The sequence below is a fragment of the Vidua chalybeata genome, chromosome 13 (assembly GCF_026979565.1).
Source record: "Vidua chalybeata isolate OUT-0048 chromosome 13, bVidCha1 merged haplotype, whole genome shotgun sequence".
NCBI lineage: Eukaryota > Metazoa > Chordata > Aves > Passeriformes > Viduidae > Vidua > Vidua chalybeata.
In genome coordinates, this window is record NC_071542.1 from 8,586,485 (window position 1) to 8,601,764 (window position 15,280).

Genomic DNA, 15,280 nt, shown 5'->3' on the forward strand with positions numbered 1-15,280 from the left:
CATACACACGTGCATTTAAGCCCCGGCGTCAATGGGCTCGGGCTCCTGGGGGCACACGCAGGGCCAGCGTGGGAGGACACGTGTGCGGGGGGCAGAGGCAAGGAAGGCCGGGCAGCGGCTGATGGCGCTGCGGGAAAGGCGCGGGTGAGGGGTCGCGCCAGCCCCCGTCGGAGCGGGGTGAGTGAGAGAGGGGCCGCTCCCCTCCCCGGGGCGGGAGCCTGACTGCCAAAGCACTCGGCGGCAGTTGAGGGGCGAAGGGACGATGCCGTTTGCGAAAACCCATAAACCCAGCGGCGCCGTCTGCAGTGCACGGGACGGGTGTCCCCGGGCAGCGGGGACCCCGCTCCCGGGCGGGACCGGACCGGACCGTGCCGAGCCGTGCCGCGGCCGCGCTCTGTTGCTGTGACAACCGAGCTGCTCGACGGCGGGCGGGCGGGCGGCGCGGGGCATTGGCCGCCGTGCGGCACGTGGGGCGGCTGTGGGCCGGGCAGGCCCGCCCGGGGGCGGGATGAGCGCAGCGCGGGCGCAGCGGGGCCCGCGGTCCTGGCGGGCGGTGGGCGCGTTCCCCCCTCCCCGTCGGCCGCCGAGCGTGGCGGGTACCCCCGGCCGAGCTGCGCTGCCCCGGCTCGCTCCGTCCTGCCCTGTCCTGCCCGCCGCCGGGCTGTGATGTGTGTGCCCCGCTCGGCGGGAGGCGGGGAGTGCCCGGCGGAGAGGAGGGGAGTTAGTCAGCGGCGAGGAGGAGGAGGCAGGGCCGGAGGCAGAGCCATGGAGAGCAGCGCTGGGCGGGCGGGGCGGCCTGTGTGACCGGGGCGCATCGCGGGGGCACGGCCCGACAGCCCGGGCGGCAGCGGCGGGGCCGGGGATGAAGGTGCGGCGCAGCCCCCCGCCGCCAGCCGCCGGCCCGTGACGGGGCGGGGGCCGCGGCCCCCGACGGGGCGGGCGGGGGGCCGCTCGCTGCCTTCCTCGGGGCAGGCGGGCGGGCGGGCAGGAGGGAGGGGACTCCGGCAGGGGCTGCCGTCGCCCGGGGCCGCGGTGACTCAGAGCCGGCGCGGCCGGGGGTGAGCCGAGGTCTGTTGTTGTGGGATTTTTTTTCCCCGGCAGGTTATAAATAGCCCCGCGCGGCGCCGTGTCACGGAAGGACACCCTGGCCGGGCGCGGGCAGAGGCCGCCGGCGCGCAGCCTCCCCCGGCCGGCCGCCGCCAGCCCGCCCGCCCGCGGGCCCAGCTGCTGTAGCGGCGGGGCCGCCTCCCGCCGGCTGTGCCCGCTCCCGGGGCGCCAGTGACACCGCTGGCCGGGCAGCGACGGCCCGGCTCCGCGGGGACAGCGGCACGGCACCTCGGCCCTGTCAGACCCCGCTGAGGCAGCAGGGAAGATGAAGCCGGAACGAGGTAAACGGCTTATCAGTACATTTCTTTTTGTTTGTTTTGTCTGTAGGATTAGAGGTAGCCCGGTGGTTGGTTTCGATGTTATCGCTCTATTTCCTTATCCCCTCCCCTGTCATTTTGGGGGGTGGGAAAGAATCCAGGTACTCGGGCTCAACTCGGGAAATGCCAGTGGGAGTGGGATGCGGAAGGTGCCCCGGAAGGGGGTAACAGCCCCATGTCCCGCCTGCCCTTCGGCTTTCCATTGTCTTGGCTGGGTGGAAGGAGACAAACGCCGTAGCGAAGTGCTTTTGCTGTGGGAATGCTGCAGTTCGTGTGTCAGACACAGCCGGCTCGGTAGCACAGTCCTGCAGTGCTGAGGCGAGAGTCGGTCAAAGGCAAATCGGGCATCGACAGACAAAGCCAGCAGATGTACAGAAATATCCAAATGCAGCTGAAAAACACACTGAAAATAACCATAACTTACATCTGTGTTGGTTTATAAACTGACAGTGTTTTTTTTTTTCCAGTTATAACTGAGATATTTCATAACAAGCATGGCGAAATATAAATTTTTCACGATTATTTGGTTATATCTTATCGGATTACTGACATCTGGTTTTACAGAAAAATCAAGACGGCAGTCTACGTATATGTTTATAACACTTGAGCTCTTTTGCCGTATAGCAACAGCTGCTGATGCCCCTAGAGTTGGAAATATGTCATGACTTCTATTTTGATCCACAGGAGCAGTGATTATTGATTCGTGTTAAACCAAGATATTTTTTTAAGAAAATCTTATGAGTCCTCATTGTAGTATTCAGAATGTTAATTAAAAACAATAATCCATGTTTCCCAAAGTTTTGCTGATTCTATTGATTATCTGGGTCGTTTTAGTTTAAAAACATGTTCTAATTCTGTCATAATCACTTTGGTGTTTTGAGAAACACTTTTATATTGCTCAGATATTCGTGTATTAAATGCTAACACTTACATGACATACACATCTTAATTAGGTTTGTTAATGACATGTTTGCTAATAGTGACACTGCATACATGACCACTCTCAGGTGGATTTCTTGTTTGTATGTGCTGCAAGGATTATATGGTGTGATGATAGCACAGATAGTACAGAAGCAATCACAAATTAATGGGGTTTAAGTACCATGGTTTTGAAATGGGCCTTTCTCATTGCTTTCCTCGTTTCTTAACTGCTTAAACCTTCACACCATCTACTGCAGCAAGGCTGGTTGTTTTTAGGATCTTTAGATTTTAATACCAGACACTGAAGTTTGAAAACTATTTACTCTCAGGGTGAAATTATATTTCAAAATAGCCAGGTAAAACCCAGGTCAATATTTACGGCTTTAATATGTTCTGATCTAGCAGTTCAACATCTACCTGACCTTTGTGTATTCCTTTCTTTAATTTTTAGGCAGAAGGAGTTAGAACACTGCAAACATTTTCAGTTGCTGTAGGATAAGTGATCAGATGCCTTTTTTTTAACCAATCTGGTGTAGAGGGAACGAAAAACAGAAAGCAAGTTATGAGGTTGCTGGGGTATTTTTTGTGGGCTTTTTCTCTTTTTTTTTTTCCCATAAGCTTCGAGATAATAACTTGAGATTCATATACACTGTATAGTGTTTACCACAAACCGGGCAAAATCCTTTAGAAGTTATGTCTTGAAATTCTTCTAAGGTAATTAACAAAAGTCTTGAAATAAATCATGGATCTTACCAAACGTGGGAGGGTATCTCCAGCCATTTTAGTGGATCCTTCCAGCTTAACTGTGTGCTAATACAGTAGAGCAATACCATGCACAAAGGGGGTTGTGAAAGTGCTGCCTAAATGCCACGTGCAGCCCACAGAGACTCTTAGGAGGCACGAATCATGCAAATATTTACATGTGCTGCTTTCTGCATAGCAGCTGTACCACAGGACACAAGCAGTCAAGTGTGCAGTCACCTGCTTCCAATCGTCGCAGATTAATAGCAAAGGGCAGAGGAGAAGCAGACCACTCAGCTTGCCACAGGTTTCACTGCTCTACAGAGCCTCAAAATCCTGAGAAGACTGTAAGTTCACACCCCAAGTAAAGCATAAAGAAGGAGACTTTAAACAGGCTTGCAATGTGTTGGCTTTTTTTTTTGTTGTTATTCTTACAAATAATTCTATCAGAATCAATTTGGAGCAGAGGGATGCAGTTCTTGTTAGAATTTAGCTCAGCACTGCACTGAAGATTGTAATGCCCAGGCACATTGGGAGAGGTGTGGTTTATTTAGCCTTTGCTGAACTACCAGTAAGGTTCTTGTTATCCCCAGCAAAGATGGATGATGCAGGAGAAGAAAGAAGAGTTCTAAATGTACAACTGTTTTTATCAGTGGGAAGGGTTACAGAATGTTTAAATTTAAGGAGGTGAGAGGGATGGACAGAAATGAAGAAAACATGGGAATTTGGCCCTAAGGTACTTACCTCCCCTCTATAGGAGGGAAAGTTGGAAAATTTGCAGATGTAGATATGTAATGTGTGAAAGCAGTATGGAGGGGATGGAATATGGAGCTCTGTGTAGCAAACCTGCAGAGCAGTTTTGTGGGTGAGGGAGAGCAGGAAGAGAGCTTCGAAAGTGCAGGTAAACATGTGGCCTTATTCCTTTGCCACGCAAAAGCACGGGGCATTCCCAGGATGTATCTCATGAGCATCACTCAGGACATGGTGGCCATCAGGAGGGGTTTGAGTGTGGGAGGACAGTGGCTGCTCTGAGCACATTCCCAGAACTATCTGTACTGGCTCTAGGGAACGCAGTAACTCAAGTACCGATGGCTGCTGCTCAGCTTCACCTTCCTTGTGCTGCCGTTCTTAAAGTGAACTCCTGAAGCATCTTAAAATACAGTGGTCATGGTTCTTCAGCTGAGGCTCCACTGGTGCCAGGGAGAAGAATGATTTATCTTCCTTTCTTACATACAATGTTTTTGGAGTGATGTTTGACTTTGGGGTTAGTTTTGGTTGTTTTTTGGTTTTTTTTTTTTCTTTCTGCAGTAACAACATATCAGGTTACCTGGCTTTGATCCATGATATCATCACGATTTGGTTTCTGCAGTACAGCTGCCTAGTCAGCTGCTTCGTGCTGCATGTTTGGACTGCTGTTTCCTTTCTCAAGTACAGAGCTTTGCTCTTGCTTCTATTGAACTTCGTTCTAATGACTTCTGGTCGCTTCGGCAGTTTATTGAGTTTGGAAGACAGAATAAGGCTTCATAGCAGAGTGCTTGCAAAGTTTTCCAGCTCAGCTTTGTTCATAAACTGTATAAACACACTGTTTCACCATCAGCATTAATGAAAACATTGCATAATGTCAGGGTGATAGCTTGCTGCCAAACTCAGAAGGCTTGTTATGTACTCTTAGAGTACACTTGGTGCACAACTGGAAAACATCTTGTGGTTTAGATGAATCTACAATATAGTCATATTTTACTGTGGAAATGTTACAAGACATCAAAAGTTTTGCTATAGTCTAAATAGCTGGGAGTTATTGCTCCTTCCTCCTCCCTCCCCCTCATTGCATGAATGATCAGTTAAAGGAGGAGGACAAGCTTGTTTGTCGCTAAATGAATGCTGGCTGGTTTTTATCACCTTATTCTAGTCTTTTCTTACTTTCTTATTGCCTTGCTTTGTTTATTCCTCTATATGTGTTCTCTGTGTAGAGACTATTTTGTTCTCACTTATAAATTAAACAAAAAGCAGTCCTTTCTTACTTTCTGAAGCATTAATTCCCTCCTTGAGATTATCCTAATTTACAGAAATGACTTTCTGTCTACGAGAGAGGAACAAGCAGACTGAAGAATGCTTTTTGTCGTCTCCTTCCTTCTTTGCAAGTCAAACTTGGATATGTGCCTCAGGGTCTGTTTGTAGTAACTGGGTTAAGGAACTTCTGCCACATTACTTGGTGGGTTGGTGTGGAAAGAGGTAACTCTTGGTTCAGCAAAAATCTGTTTACTGCCTCCTGTGGGAAACATAGCTGAGGTATTTTGGGATGTATCTGTGGGGAAAGCTAGAGGAGAGATTAATGAACAGTGGATGGAATTTAGATTCTTAGAAGGAAGGATGAGAAGGCATGGGGCTTGGGGGAAGTGAGCTGAACCAGTGTGTTCGGTTGTGGAGTTGGTTGTTAATTTAGGAGATGTGGGTAAGGCCCTTGTTTTTATAAGCATAAAATATGCCCTATATTAATGGGGAAGATGTCATGGAAAACTTTTTAGCAAAGATGATGTGCTACAGAGTATGCAGGTTAGGAAGTGAAAATATATATTGAAAAAGGATGAGTGCTGTTTTAGTGTCCTATATTGAACCATGATGCAGACACTTTAATTTTGTAGTATCTTCTCAGTGAAATGTCACAAAGCACTTAAACTTTTCCATGGCAGAACGATGTAGCCAGTCAACAAAGTAATAAACTGGAAATGAGCTGCTTCCTGCTCGCTGGAGCTGTCACTCCAAAGGCGTTCGGGCAATGCTTGGGGCTGGGTTGCCACAGGTAAGTGCAGGTTGGCTGCTGATGAGCTGGGGTGACGCTGTGCTGCCCCAGGAAGCCCCCGGGCGAACAGGCTCTGCTGCAGGCACGTGCGGGAGCGGCGTGTGACACGCCTGCTCCTCCTGCCTGCATGGCTGTCACATAAAACCTGCTCCTTCTCGGGAAGAAAGAGCACCTAAAACTCTTCCGGGTAAAAAACCCCACCAACGCAAGCAAACTGACAGGTACTGCACTCGGATTCCGTTTATGGGGCATGAAGCTGTCCAGCTCTAATATTTGGGGAGAGCAGATTTGTCCTGATAATAGTTCTGTCCTTACACCTGAAAAATGGCAATATAAACTCTATTTTTATTACATTTCTGCCTCAAATATTTCACTTTAAAGAATTCTTATCTTTTAGGTGCTTAACTTTTTTAAAATGTTAAGCAACAAAAAATTTAATGTATATTTATTTGTAGAATGGAAAATCTCAGGTTTTAATTTGAAATGCCAGCTTAGTTTTCTTACCTGTTCTGCAATTTGTACCTAGCTATTGACAGCAGGGCAAGTCTTCCTGTTGTAAAAGTATTTCTTGGATTGGAAGGGTGCTTTTATCATTGTTCAGCAGTGAGAGTTTTTTTATGGCATACCTGTTTCTCAAAGAGAACCATCCCGGAAACAACTTTGCCATTTTTTTGTAAGTTTGCTTGGTGTTGCTAAAAGAGATGCTGCTGGAGTGGCATTTAGGTGGATATTTTGGGGCTTGTGGATATGCCAAGCCTATAGGCTTGGAATATATAAATTGACCCTTCTGACCATATTCTTTACTTGCTGCAGTGACAAATTTTGGCATGTCAGATCAGATCCCTGGGGTGAAACGTATTAGGTTGGACTTTGTTGTTAAGGGCAGTGTTGACATTATTATTGGATCTGAGGTCTGCCAGCTTCTAAATGTTTTTTAAAATAAGCTGACATTTATAAATACAGATTCTCATGAGAGACAAGAGTTTGCTGCCAAATGAAATTCTACTTATTAAAATTAGAAGTCTTCTGTGAAAACAGAGTAACTGATGAGAACAAACCAGCTATATGACATTTGTTAAGAGAACTTGCTCTGTCTGCTTCACTGTTTATAAAATGTTTCTTTGGTATTTTGACAGACTTCTACTAAGAGCAGCCGTTTAGCAGTGGAGAAATAGCCATAACCTTTTATCTTTTCAGCAATGAGTTTAAGGTAACAGTCCAGCTATTCTTTTAGTCCATAAGGTCTTGCAGTTTAAATATAGCGGTAGTTATTTCTCCATTCCAATGTAATACTTGATAAACAATGTTTTTTAGATTTTTGAAAGTGTCTCACATCATTGCCTTTCAAGGAGGTGGTAAATTGTTCAGTCTTTGCAGGTCATTTAAATTTAATGTTTAGACAGAAGCCAGTTTTTAAGTTGAAATTGTTTTAGAAGTGCATGTACAGTTGCATGGTTACCTTTGTACTACCCAGTACTAAAACTCCAGGTATAAGTAGGCAATTAAGGATGAATGCAAATACAGAAGAGTGCCTCTTGGACCTGGGTAGGTAACTGGACTTTGTAAGACTTCACTTTCATTACCTATTCCTTTTTCTGCTGGTCTCGTGCAGGGTGGCATGACTATAGTTACAAGCACATGGCTGAAGCCATGTGAGTTATTCTTACTCTGCAATCAGAACTGTACTGAGATTGGAAGAGATTTTTTTTTTTACAAAGGCTACTTGTAAACAGTATAATTGAGTTGTAAGTCATGAAAATTCTCCATCTTTTCTTAACAATTCAGAGTTAATCTGACCAGGTCAAAACCAACTCACTTGTACTAATACATTTCCTTCTATGTTAAATGGGCCTGACTAGTTATTTGGCTAGTGATTTTTCATGCTAACTTTGGGACCAAAGCTGGTTCAAGTTGCTGTCTGCAATGGTGTTACAACATCACATTGACTCAAAATGCAAAGATGTAATAGGGTAGTGTGAGGATGTTCTTGGGGATAATTTGGAGAGGGAGCTGTGTGTGAGGCAGCTGAACACACAGGGAGGGAAGCACTCTGCATACATGAAATACCAATGGCGTTTCATGTCTGTGCTGATTGTAACAGTCCTTATAATGAATAAAGGCAAACAAAATAGTCTCACTGAGAAATCTTCTGAACAACTTTGTTTCTTCAGGAGCAGTAAGGGGAGCTCTTCCCCCCCATACACATTTATTTTGGTTTGACCACTTTTCTTTACGTGGGCAGGCATGCAGTCTCTCTCTGTGCAGGTATGTAGCACCAGTAACCATGGGCAGCTAAGCTTCCCTCTTAGCAATGATCAATGCATTTCCCAAACCCGTTGGCTTTTTCTAAGGAAAAAAACAAGTTGGATTTTCTTCTGAGGCATAAAAAAGGGAGACTATATCTGAAATAAGGACTCTTTGGTTGCACACGAGCAATGTCATCTGTTTTACATTATACAAGTTAGTGATCTTTTTTCCATCAAGATCCCTGGGAACCATGTTGTTAAGTAAGTCCATTTTGGATAGTGAACTACTTTAGGGAGTCTATGAGCAGGTGACTGCTTGTGCTAATTTAACCTCTTAATGGTGCTTGCTGTGTATGCAGGGATTCCTTTTGCCCACTAATGAGCCTTCAGGATTTCTAGGGCATATTTCACACTTCTCTGTGCTGTAACAAATCAAGCTTCTTTCTCAGGATGCTGTGCAAGTATCAACTTGTTTTGTATAATGGGGGCAGGAAGGGCAAAAAGAGACACAGAACTACAGTAGAATTGAAGATGGCAAGTATTGTCCCCTGTCCTCAGTACAGTCAGCACCACAATGGGAGGTGGTAGAGTGGCAGCTGGTTTCTTCTGAGGGACAAGGGAAGGAGAAGGAGAGCTGCAGGAAGAGCTGCTGTGGTCAGCCTGCTTTTTTTTCAGAGCAATGGGAAGCCCTTCTCCCCTGCCAGGTATTGTTCTCCTTGATTCCCTGCCAGGGCAGCAGCCCAGCAATGCAAGTGAAACAAACCATGGCTCAAACTCACACTTCCAGGCAGGTCAGCAAGTTTGGTGGAAGGCTTTGTTTACAGACTTGGGGGGGCAGAGAGGGTGTGTAAGAGCTGTGTCTGAGTAAATGTCTGTGATGGCTACTTGCCATAACTTCTGTGTTAACAGAGAGTGAAGTTTTGATATGTTGAGCTTATGCTTTTTTTAATGTGCAATTTTCTGTGAAGTCACAAGTACTGCTGCATTTCCTTTGCATGTTAGATCTGAATCTTTTAAACTCCTGAATCTTTCAAGACTTCTATTTACTTGTTCTTTATTTCTAAAATTTTCATTAAGTAGGTGAATTTGAGGGTAGGGGAGAAGAAAATAGTTGCATCAAGAAGGGAAGAACTTCAGTAAATATTACAGTGATGTGGAATAAAAGAGGAGGAGTTTCCTATCAATAGGAACTGAACAGGGACAAAATTGTGAAGGTCAGCATGGACTGGGAACACAGGTCAAAGGGATTTGATACCAACACTCATGCTGCTCAAAGGTAAACCCTTTTGTCTCTGCTGTAAATGTCTTTAAAATTGAGTTTCAAGTGTATTTTCTATGCAACTTTTCTTACTTCAGTTGCCTTTTAGTAAAAAGTATGACATTGATTTGCTTTAATTTGAGGGGGAGAGAGCTTCTTCCTTTTGAAGCACATGCTATTGGAATTGCCAGAGGAATTTTGTTTACCGTGGGGAAACCATGAGAAACAAAGTATCTGGAGAGCTAGAATTGGAGGGATAGGCCTGGGTAATGGTTGCTACTCATAGCTGTACTAGCAGTAGTACTAATGGTGTAACTGCTTACACCGTGCTAACGCAAGCAAGGTGTGGAGGACCCCTCTGAGGAGTCTGCTGGTAAAAAGTGGAGCAGTACAACCAGATAGCTAGTTCATGCAGGGGAAACAGGAGGAACAGTTGATAATACTGGAAATGTCTGAAGGCAAAGTTCAGTGTAGAACTGCTAGAATGCACACCTGGCTCATCTTGCACCAAACAGGCCAGTCATGACTGGCTGTTATTGTGCTGCCTCTGGATGTTTCCTACGAGAGCCTCGCCGAATTAACAACTTTCTATGAGAAAGTATTTTGGATCCTCTAGAGATGAAAGTTATGGTGCTTGACGTGTATTGTATGTTCTTTCATCCCATGCTAATGTTGAGAAGATGTAGTGGCCTTTTATAAATGTTTTAGGACACTTTTTGTAAGCTGGCGAAATGGATTCTTGTGTAAATTTCTAGTATGAAATTTGAGCAGCTTTATGTTACACACTGATTTTTATTTTATTTGGTTTTAATTTTTGTTTGATTTGAAAATATAGTGGGACTGTTAGCATCTGATGCTTTCAGCTTCTCTAGGTGTACTAGAGGCTATATATAGCCTTTCTCACTCAAGAAATATGAGTTTGAACATCAGTAAAAGGAAAACTATACACGGACTGTGAGTGGTGTATCTAACCATCTCTTTAACATGCACTGCAAGCATCAAGAACTGACCTCAGCTTTGTTCTGAGGAATTGAGCATCTGTACTGGGAAAAGGGGAATAAGGCTATCTACATGAGAGCACTTGGCGGTTTTATGTTCTGCAAATTAGTAACTCAATCCAAAATGTTTGTTTCAGGGAAGGGATGTGTTAGTAGAAGTGTATTTTTATTTTTAGCTTGTCTCCATGACTAGGCTATGTAAACATAGGGTGCTATGGAGTCACTTAGGCTTTGCTCCTTAGGGGTCACATGCACACCTTGCTTTTCCTGCACAAGGCAGGGCTGGAACCTGAATTAGAGTGTTTTTCTGAACTGCCTCATTACTAGACATCCTGTGCTTTGGCATGGCCCTTCAAAGGTTGAAGTTGAGTTTTTTTTATTATGTAGGGATGATGCCAATTATGTCTATTGGCAAGTGCCTCTGAATTGATGTGTAATTCACTTGATACTGAGATGAACCATACTTGGCTCTGATTTCCTGCTTTATGGAATGTGTAGGGCTGCTTACTCCCAAAGTGTTGGGATAAAATCCAAAGTTATGAAGACCTCACCTTTTTTATTTTTAGAGGTATTATTTTATCTGTGGCAGAAGGTGAGTTAAAATACAGTCTGGTTATCTTGATTATTGCCTGTCATTTTGCACAGTGTTAGAACAGTGATTATAATAATAGTATTTGAATTGCAGGTACTTCATGATGATGAAGTATGCAACCTAGGATAAAGTCCTGTCTATAATTCTGTGTGCTACCATATTCTCATGTAAAGTATCTTGGGCCTCTGGAATTTGTGGGAGCATGAGAGATCCAATAAATGAATAATGTCCTTCAAGGTAGGTTTTGTTTTGGTAGAATTGCTATTATTGCAGTTTATAAATTTAGTATGTTATTAGGCCAGATGCATTCATTTCTGGGGTGTTTGTCCACAAACAGGCACAGAGCTCAGCTCTGTGTACCTACAGCTGGTTTAGGACTGTAAGCTTAAAAGCTGGAGTGTCAACAAGCTGTCCTACCTTTACTGTATTTGAAGAAGATCTGGTGTGAAAAGGATCTTTGTGGTTGCACTGTAGTAGCCCAGTGTGGGGAGACTGTTCAGGAACAGTGTGGTGGGTAGGTATGACCATCATCTAGAGACAGCTGCTCATCACTAAAACATTGTTAGTTGGCCCATAAAAACAGCTGGTGGCTCCTGAATGCTGTCTCTGCTGGCCCCCGTGGGAGTTGACTCGGGTGTTGTTGCTCCTGCCTCTTGTTAGCAAAATTTTCTAAACATACCATGTTTACTAATGTGATAAATATTCCTCTTACCCCTCCCATTCCTCCTGTAGATACTGAATAACTCTTTTATAGAAAATCATCTAAGTACTTTTCTCAAATGCTAGGTAGTTGCTTAAGAAAACCTGAAATTCCTTTTTCAGACAACTGTGTGAACGACAGTGTTTTTGTAGAAGTAAATGTTCCATGAAGGAAAAATACTTGGAAAGCAAACAGGTAAAATATACAGGAAGCTTGAATGTCAGTGACTAATGAAATGGTATGTTTTGCATCTAACTCTCTGTAAGGCACTATCTGTATATGAGATCTTTAAATGGGCCAACTACTAAAAGGTATCTGACCTTCCTCGGATAAAATGTCTACTTAAAAATCTTCTATAGACTGTGTTTTCCTGCAACCACAGCTAAATTATACTGGTATATAAAATGTGAGTTGGGGAAAAGTAATTTTGTGAAGTGGCATGTTTTCCATGCTCTTGAATGGGTTAGTGAGTGGTACCGGATTTTGAATGTGGTTGTGAAGTGTAGTTTGATCTGGACTTTTCATAGCTTCATGGTATCTAATTACAGAACAAGGGTTTTAGTTGTGCTTTGTGATGTGGTTAGGCTGGGAGTGAGATAGGTTTTTTGCACTGATTATATTAATATGGTTACTGTCATTTGACTTTAGTACTTGTAAATACGTCAGAACTAGATGAAATTGTTTAACATAGCCAGTATGTTGTTTAGACTATACCTAAAATAGTACATGCTGTTTTGAGACTACTCTCTTGAAACAACCTCATAAATTAGTCCTCAGAAGTGCCCATTACAAATACTGAAGTAAGAGCTACAGAAGTGCAAGGAGAGCTGGTGCGGGATCCTCTCCCCGCTGTGTGCTCCAGGAGGGTCAGAGGAGTGAGGCAGCCGAGCCACTCCCGAGTGGGCTGAGCAGTGGAAAAAAGAGCAGTGGGAAGCTGGCTGGTGCCGGCTGGCAGGAGGACGGGCTGGCGGCTTTTTCCGCTCCAGATGTAAATATTCATCACTTCACGGACTGCAGCTCGGGCTGACTCTCCAGAGCGGTGCTGTGCGGGAACATTCCATGTGCGGTGCCAGCGCACAGACACACGGCAGCTGCTCTCACTGGAGCGTTTCGCTGGCGCGGGGAGCGCAGTGCCAGCGTGCCCGGAGCAGGGCAGCGGCTCTCGCCGCCGGCCGGGCCCTGCCGGCCCTTGGCATCCCCTCCGAGGGGGCCCGGCACGGCGTTCGGGGCAGCGCGCTCCGGCACCGCCGCCACGGCCCGGCCCCGGTAACGCCGGTTCCGGTTCCGCGGCGTCGCCCCGGTGCCGGTGCCGGTGGTTTGTGCGGCCGCGGGTCCGCCCCGCTCACCTGGCCCGGGCGGGCGGGCGCGGGGGCCGGGCCGGGCCGTGCCGAGGGGGCCGGCCTCGCCCGGCGGGGCCAATCGGCGCTCGGCCCTGTTGCTATGCGCGCCCCTACTCTGCCTCCTTTGTGGAGGATGCCGTGGGCACCCACCCACCCGCGCCGGCGCTGCGGGGCTCGCTGCGGGAGCGCCGGGCCGCGCGGAGAAGGTGTGTACGGCAGCGAGCCCCGCGGCTCGGGCCGGCCCGGCCCGGCCCGGCTCGGCCCGGGGGCGCCGGGGAGGGGGCCGGGCGGAGCGGCGGGGGGAGGCTGAAGGCCGGTGGCACCGGCCCGGACAGGCTTCCCGGGCGTGAAACACGTTCAAGCTGTGTAACTCAGAGTAGTCGGCAGTTGTTGGCGGTGTTTGTCTGAGAAAGGTGATTTGAAATCCACCTATACTAAAGTGTACCGAAGTTTGCCTCTCCGGTTGAGTCTGTAAACAGTTCCTTTAGAAACCCAAACCAGACATTCTTCCTTTCCTTCCGTGTACTGAGCCTATGAAAGCCTTAATTTCTGTGAGTTGGGGGTTGGCTTTTAGTTTTCCTTTTTTAACGTTCCCTTAAAGGAAAGTAATGGACAGCCTAAAAATTAACTCTATTAATTCATTAGGTTGTTAGGGCAAGAGTATTAAATGTCCTGGAACAGAAGGGGAGGATTTTTAAGCCTTAAAAGTGAGACGTGTAGTTAAATGTTAGATGTGCTAGCAGTTGTAGTTAGTGTAGCCATATGTAACTGTTTGACTCTTCATTGTTATGAGAAAAAAACCAACCTCTTCCCCCTCCCAAAAACACCCTGAAGCTTAACTGAGTTTCTTCTGTGCCTTGTTATGTAGGTCAAGTTTCTCTCTCCTCTTTTTTTTTTTTTCCCTCCAGCAGGAGGAAACTATTACAGTATTTTGATTTCTGCTAGAAACAATGCATGAAACATTATGAGACCTTTGCCACTACTTGTTTGTCTTGGGGCAAATGAAGCTGATGCAAATATGTCAGCTTTGGGGGCAATAAAAATACGTATTTTTAATTAGTATCTTACTGGTTGCTCAACTATATGGTATAAAAAGCTAATTAATATTATACTGAACTCAGTGCAGAATTGAGGATTATCTATTGCTTTTTATGCAAACTTGTTATCTAAAAATGTGAATGTTGCTCTGATCAAGTATTTGCATATATATTTATACATATATATATTCATCCTGTGTCTAGAGCTTGTTGATATTCCTCTGAAAAGTGCAAGAGTTCTAATTTAAGTGAGCTTGCTGACATTGGATGACCCCCTCCTGGCATGGGAGGAGGAATGATTCCTCTAGTGTACTCTTGTGTTTTGTGTGGGAATATTGGCTTTGAATCACTGAAGCATTGCTTTGGAAAGTAGTAAGGAATTTTGGAGAGGACAAAGTGAAATTTCATAATTGTGTAGATTAAATTTTAAATATGTGAGTCTGCCATTTTGCTATGTGGAAAATTACCATATATTAGGGAAGAGGGAGGCAAACTAGATTCTTGGCAGAAATTCTGTTAAGCCTTTCGGTTTTGACCCTATGTAATGTTTTATTATTTGGAGCAGCAGAAAACTATTACAGCTTAATAACATGACTTACAGTGCGGAAACTTGTAAATAGCTGAATTGTGCTGTGTGACACAGTTCAATTCTAAAACTATCAAAAATGTTCTTTTGTTTTATGCATTCAAAATTCCGTAGTAGCCTCTGGTGTCCATTTTAAAGTGCAGTCTTTTACACAGCTTGAGAGTTGTAATGTCCTCATTTATCCTCCCAAATAAAATTTAAAAACAATTTTATGGGCCTGGCCACTCTCCCAGAATTTTTTTTTAGATGGGAAGCATATATTGTCTCTTTTGTAACTTTTTTACTTTTGCAGGTTACTGTTTAACCACTTAAGGGCAGGCACTGTAGGTGAAGGTTAGTAGCATTGGAAAAATGACCCGAGGAGCTTCATGCTGCTCCACCATCATGCTGCTCCACTGCTTCATCTCTCAGAGCTCCTTGCATTTCTCAGGAAGAAGTACAGTCTCTGCCTTTGGTCTGCTAGCCTTATGCCTCTCCCTTCACCCCACCCTCTCCAAATTTTGGACTGCAAATACTGAAACTGAAGCTGGAGGTAGCCTTACTAGCTAGGAGGAGGATTTTGGGTGGTCAAACATGTTCTGACAAAGTTCCACAAGATAAATTACCCACCACTTAGATGACAATGAATGGTTTGTAA

General features: G+C 45.4%; 1 protein-coding gene across 3 annotated transcripts in view; it reads left to right on the plus strand.

Moving 5' to 3' along the window:
- The first annotated feature begins 1,045 nt into the window (after positions 1 to 1,045).
- Positions 1,046 to 15,280, plus strand: part of ATOSA (atos homolog A) — a 46,824-nt gene continuing 32,589 nt past the window's right edge. The window contains exon 1 of one of the 3 annotated variants that reach the window (XM_053955065.1): positions 1,046 to 1,388. In XM_053955065.1, the coding sequence (XP_053811040.1) occupies positions 1,373 to 1,388 (16 nt within the window). In that variant the 5' untranslated portion in view covers positions 1,046 to 1,372. Of the gene's footprint in view, positions 1,389 to 11,100; positions 11,218 to 13,159; positions 13,227 to 15,280 lie in introns of those variants that run through there. The other 2 variants (XM_053955064.1, XM_053955063.1) reach the window with 2 other exon arrangements.